Source organism: Nerophis ophidion, linkage group LG12 (genome assembly GCF_033978795.1).
Source record: "Nerophis ophidion isolate RoL-2023_Sa linkage group LG12, RoL_Noph_v1.0, whole genome shotgun sequence".
NCBI classification, from domain to species: domain Eukaryota; kingdom Metazoa; phylum Chordata; class Actinopteri; order Syngnathiformes; family Syngnathidae; genus Nerophis; species Nerophis ophidion.
In genome coordinates, this window is record NC_084622.1 from 36,723,926 (window position 1) to 36,729,929 (window position 6,004).

At 37.6% G+C, this 6,004-nt stretch overlaps 1 protein-coding gene across 2 annotated transcripts in view; it reads left to right on the top strand.

The window, feature by feature from the left end:
- Positions 1 to 6,004, top strand: part of lcat (lecithin-cholesterol acyltransferase) — a 15,354-nt gene continuing 9,350 nt past the window's right edge. Inside the window, exons 1-2 of one of the 2 annotated variants that reach the window (XM_061917484.1) lie at positions 1 to 122; positions 520 to 679. In XM_061917484.1, the coding sequence (XP_061773468.1) occupies positions 529 to 679 (151 nt within the window). In that variant the 5' untranslated portion in view covers positions 1 to 122; positions 520 to 528. Of the gene's footprint in view, positions 123 to 204; positions 443 to 519; positions 680 to 6,004 lie in introns of those variants that run through there. The other variant, XM_061917483.1, reaches the window with a different exon arrangement.

Consider the following 6,004-nt stretch of genomic DNA (forward strand, 5'->3'; position numbering starts at 1 on the left):
TCTCATCACGCTTGTATCGACCATATACCAACAATACCTTAGTGTCGACATTTGAAATCGATCCACCTCTGGTCGCCACTGTCTGTTGGACTCCAGCGAGAGGACAGCATAGACCCTTTCAAGTAAGTCACCTCAAACATCCCTTTTCCACACTACACTTTTGTAAAATGTACTTTTATAAAGTCAACTACGATGCTAACAAACGTAAACAATTGATCCCAAGACCCAAATTCGCGTCCTTAGCGTTTGTACAAAATGCTCCTACCCGGCCGGCATGGTCAATCATTTTCAATGTGGTTGTGTAAATAAATAGCTACAAATCAATAGGGCAGTGGGTATCAGACAACACGTGTATTTGTCTTTTTCTGTGGGGTTTGTGGTGATTGTGAGTAACCGGCCTGGGCTGATTAGCAAACAATTAATCATCCATCCCACCAAGCAGGTGTGTCAGAGGCAGCTAAAAAGTTTGTATCACTTGACAGTGGCAAAGGTAACATTTCTACTTTTTTTCTCCCCCAGTCAAGCAACATGTGCTCTTTGGTGCAAGTATGGCCTTCTGTGACATTTGTACTTCTGCTGGGCTTTCATCATGCCTCATGTTTCTGGATCCTCAATGTTGTGTTTCCTCCTGAGACGAAAGTTCAAGCCCCGGGTAACAGCACACCACCACTGATTATAGGTAAGTCTGCCTTTTTTCCATTGTTGTTCTAGCAGGAAAATAATGCATGGTACCGTAGACCAGTGGTTTCAATTTTTTTTCAGGGGGGAACATCACTGATAAAAGGTTGAGAACCACTGTACTAGACCACACGTGACGTAACAGGAAGTTGTGCATTTAAAAAAAACAAATAATCAGATTAACAGTTTAGGGCAGTGGTTCTCAAACTTTTTTTCAGTGATATACCCCCTGTGAAATTTTTTTTTTATTCAAGTACCCCCTAATCAGAGCAAAGCATTTTTGTTAGAAAAAAAGAGATAAAGAAGTAAAATACAGCACTATATCGTCAGTTTCTGATTTATTAAATTGTATAACAGTGCAAAAATATTGCTCATTTGTAGTGGTCTTTCTTGAACTATTTGGGAAAAAAAGATGTGAAAATAACTAAAAACTTGTTGAAAAATAAACAAGTGATTAATTCTAAACATTTCTTTACAAAAAAAGAAATCTTTAACATCAATACTTATGGAACATGTCCACAAAAAAACTAGCTGTCAATACTGAATATTGCATTGTTGCATTTCTTTTCAGTTTTTGAACTTACATTCATATTTTCTTAAAGTATTATTCAATAAATATATTTATAAAGGATTTTTGAATTGTTGCTATTTATAGAATATGTAAAAAAAAATCTCACGTACCCCTTGGCATACCTTCAAGTACCCCTAGGGGTACACGTACCCCCATTTGAGAACCACTGCTGTAGACTGCATTCTGTGAAAAGCACACCCTCAGACAATAATGTCACTACTTTGCCTGACTGCCCGTTGCCAGGCAAAGGGGTCAGAGGGTTTTGCAAATGCCAGTTACCACAGGACAGGGGAGAGCCAAAAACACATAAATGTTGAAATTATAATTATGCCTGTAATTCACAATCCTAATGAGAGACAAGAATACGTCTTTTTAATGCAATCTAACTTGTAAATAAACTTAGATAAAAGTCTGCTTACAATGAAGCAAATGAGAGCCATGACGTCATTGGGCCCCATTCAGCAACCGTTGTTAGGAACAAATTTCGTTCTTAGGCCCACTTATGAAGTTTTTAAGGAGATTTTTGTATTCACCAATGTTTTCTTAGCTGGGATTTGTTCGTAGGTAAGAAAAGAATCTACGAGTGCTCCAGAGCACTCTTAGGGTGGTTTATATGTGACAAGTTCCCTTACTTCTATTGTCTAATGTTAAATGAATATCACATACATACATACATACATACATACATACATACATTGAGAGAGAGACCCCTTTCAGCTTGCTGTGTCCTTCATTGATGCAAAAGCTGACTGATTCACCTCTGTGTTGTCGGTATTTTTTTTTTTTCTAGGAGCTTGCAAAATAAATTTTGCCTCTCACCTCAATAGTAAAATGATGTGGACATTGACCGAGAAGTCGGTAAACTTTGACAGCCAATTTAGACACACAAATGTCGAAAAAGACTCAAAAAGAAGCTTAGTTCCAACCCCCCTTTTTTTCTTTGTGAGGATTATAATTAAATATTTCTTCATCTACATGGGGCTATATCAACATCTTAATAGTCGGCATCCCAGTGAGACGTTTTATGTTTGTTGGCTCTCATGTCTGCAGTGAGTAGTAATCCGTGATGTTGTGAAAGGAAAAGCGTGATGCGTATGTGAAATTAATACGCCACCGTATGCTTAAAATGAGCAAAATTCTTAATATTGCATGTTATAATGAATATGCCCGATATACTTCATGTACATAAAACCTTATAGGCAGAATAGAGCGACTCCCATAGAGTTGGTCGCATTTATTTACTATTTAGAATGTATCAACAAAAAAAAAGAAAAACATGTGTGACTGTCTCACATAAGGATTGTGAATCATTGACAAAATTCCCCCAAAAAGTCCTGTTCCCTTTTTTTAAAAGAAAAACTGCCCCAAGGAAATGCTGCAAGTTCACTGAACAAAATGGAAGTTTTCCAGGCTATTAAACAGGATATTTATTTCGTACATACCTTTTTTTTTTTAAAAAAAAAAGGGGCTTTAGATTAATCTAATATTTTCTGATTTATAAATGTTACAATGTTGGAAACCTGTGTTAAAAAAATCGCCAAAGTGTCAAATCATATGGTTCATGCATTTTGTCATGAGTTTGGACACAGCTCTGTTGGCTGGCTTTTCCAGTCTGGCTATGTTGTGTCATCACAACAAGGTGGACGTACGTACTTATTTGGACAATAAGTTGAGCTCTAAGCCAAAGGGGAAGAAGCCCCCTCCCATCTTCTTCATATTATGAAACGCAAAAGTAATATAGGATAAAGTATTATTCTCATTTAATCTTGCTTGAAATTCGCATGACAACCTCGACAAGGAGCAACATTTTTTTTATGCATGTCTGAATCCACCGTAATGTGTACAGGTGTACCTAATGTGGTGACTAGGTGAATCTAGACGATGTTTAAGAAGATTATTTTTTGACCTGCGGGGAATGTCTTTCGCTGGTTTGGGGGCCGGCTGTCTCTTGCTTCTCCCGTGCCTTGTCCTCTGCTGGGCACGTCTGTTTCTACAGCCTGCCACTGACCTGCCCTGCAGCACGGTGGGCCTGGTTCTGGGGGTCCTGTTGCTGGCCTGCCTGGATGGGGCTGGTGGTACCTTGTTCCCTGGGTACTGCACCGGCTGTCTAGGTGGCTGGAGCCGTACTTTGGCTTGCCCAAATACTGTGGGATAAATATACTGTACATACAGACACACATACATACGCACATGCATACAATTATTCATACATATACACAAATACAGTACATACATACACACACGGTACATCTATCCACAAGCATTTTCTGTACAAACATACAAACTGGGTAAAGCACGGCACACTGATAACGCTTAAAAGGGAACTTCACTAGTTTGCAATCTTGCTTATAGTTTACAATTCTTATGAAAGACATGTCAACGGTTGGATTTTTTTTTTTAATGCATTCTAACTTGAAAATAAAATTTCGCTTACAGCAGCGCCAATGTGAGGTCCTCTACTTAGCCCATAAAATCCAATAAATAACCATTCAAAAACCACCAACAATACTCCATTTACATTTTGTAACTTGAATATTAAACAAGTATTAGTGATATTGTTATTATAAGCGCTAACGCGGACAAACTAATTATAGCAACACTGTGATCACAAGCCTGTGTACAATTTCGACATGATCGACTGGCAAGGTGTTTCCTCGCTTCCTTGCTCCCTGGAAGTTTATTGTCGGTCATAAATCATGAATGTCGGATGGACAGTAAAGGTCAGAGGACCTATAAGTTGGTACACGTTGACAGTCATTTAGGACCTTGAAATGGCGAGAATGACATACAAATACGCTTGGTTCTCCCCGCAAACCTCAATTCATCGCTTTGCAAGGATTATGGTCAATGTTCATCCAAAAGGGAATATATGAACATCCTAGCAGTTGGCATCCTACTGACAGCCGACCTGGCACAGTACGTAATGTTTTGTTATGTCCGTTGGCTCTCATGAAGTTTGCAGTGAGCGGAAATCAGTGATGAAGAAAAAAAACATCAAACTTGATGCGTTTTTTCAATTAATGCGCCGCGTATGTTTAAAATGTTAAGTATTAAATGTTATTATAAATGTTCCTGTTACTACAATACATATACTTACATCATATAAAGAAAAACTTAATGGAAGTGATTGGATTTTTTTTTTAAGGGCTTTATAGGCGGAATAGAGCAGTTCTCATAGGCTTGTAAGCGGACTTGATATTTGATTAACATTTGAAATGCAAAAAAAAAAAAACATCCATCGTCAATGATTGTGAATGATGGGCAAAATAATTAAAAAAATAAATAAATTGCAGTTCCCGTTTAATCTATTTTTACTATAACAATTTACAAGGTTATTATAGTTAACTTCTTTCTTCCACTCCATTCATCTGCTATTTTGTATTTCAAGTTATTATTACATATCGTTGTATTTGAAACAATTGTATTGTTGACAAAAGAGGGAATTATTATTCAATATCTATTGTGGTATTCCTATTGGTATTTTTAGTGCAATACTGTTCATAGCCATTTCTGTGTTATTACTATCTACTTCAGTAAATGCTTCTTTGCTACCTTTTTTTGTATCATATTTGTACATATTGTATTTGCTGGTATTATTTTTGTTGTCTGTCTTATCCCTGCAATTTCCCTCTGTCTTTCCATCCATCCATTTTCTACCGCTTATTCCCTTTTGGGGTCGCGGGGGGCGCTGGCGCCTATCTCAGCTACAATCGGGTGGAAGGCGGGGTACACCCTGGACAAGTCGCCACCTCATCGCAGGGCCAACACAGATAGACAGACAACATTCACACTCACATTCACACACTAGGGCCAATTTAGTGTTGCCAATCAACCTATCCCCAGGTGCATGTCTTTGGAGGTGGGAGGAAGCCGGAGTACCCGGAGTACCCGGAGGGAACCCACGCATTCAGTCTTTAAAAAAAAAAAAAAACATTTATTTCTATCCCATCTACTTTAAATTAGCTAATAAACATATTGAGGTTTGAGTTGCTTAACCTCAGGACCTAATTCAACAAGTTCTCAACATTGTTTGAATGTCTTGTGCCTGCTGGAAAGTTCACAACTACTAATGGGGCCACATGATCATGGCTTGGGTTTTTGTAAAGATTTTAAGATTTTTTTTCTTTCATTTAAATCATTCAGATATAAAATATGTCATAAAAGTTAAGATAAAATCAATTTTGCAGTCCCAGCTCAATAACTAGGTTGTTTGAATAACATTTGAAATGTGTAACACAATTTACACCTCTTTGCAAAAGTGCAAAATGGTTTATTTCATCTGGTACCAACAAGAACCCAGCATGGAAAACTTTAGTGTTCACTCAACATAAATGTCATAACGTCATCAAAGCTTACCTGTATGCATTCACACGCAGCGCTAACATTTGGGAACAAGGATAAAGTGATAAAAGACAGGTTAACATATAATACATCTATTTTGTGGCAGCATAGCACAAAGTTATGTTAAAGTTTCACTTTTGCATCTCATAGCACATAATTGTAGTGCAATCAAGGAGCATTGAACATTTGAAGAGAAAGGGGTCACCAGTTTTTAAAGACAGGAGGCTAAAGTCCCAGTTGTAGTACCAAATGAGTAAAAAAAAAAAGTGAAAGTAAGACTGTTGCCTCCAGTTCCCACAATCCAGATTCCCTTTTAGTTTGTTGTATACATTTGACAGACAGTCTATGAATTTTCTATGTATAAAATAATTTTCCCAAGAAGCACACAACCACTACAACTACACCTCATAACTA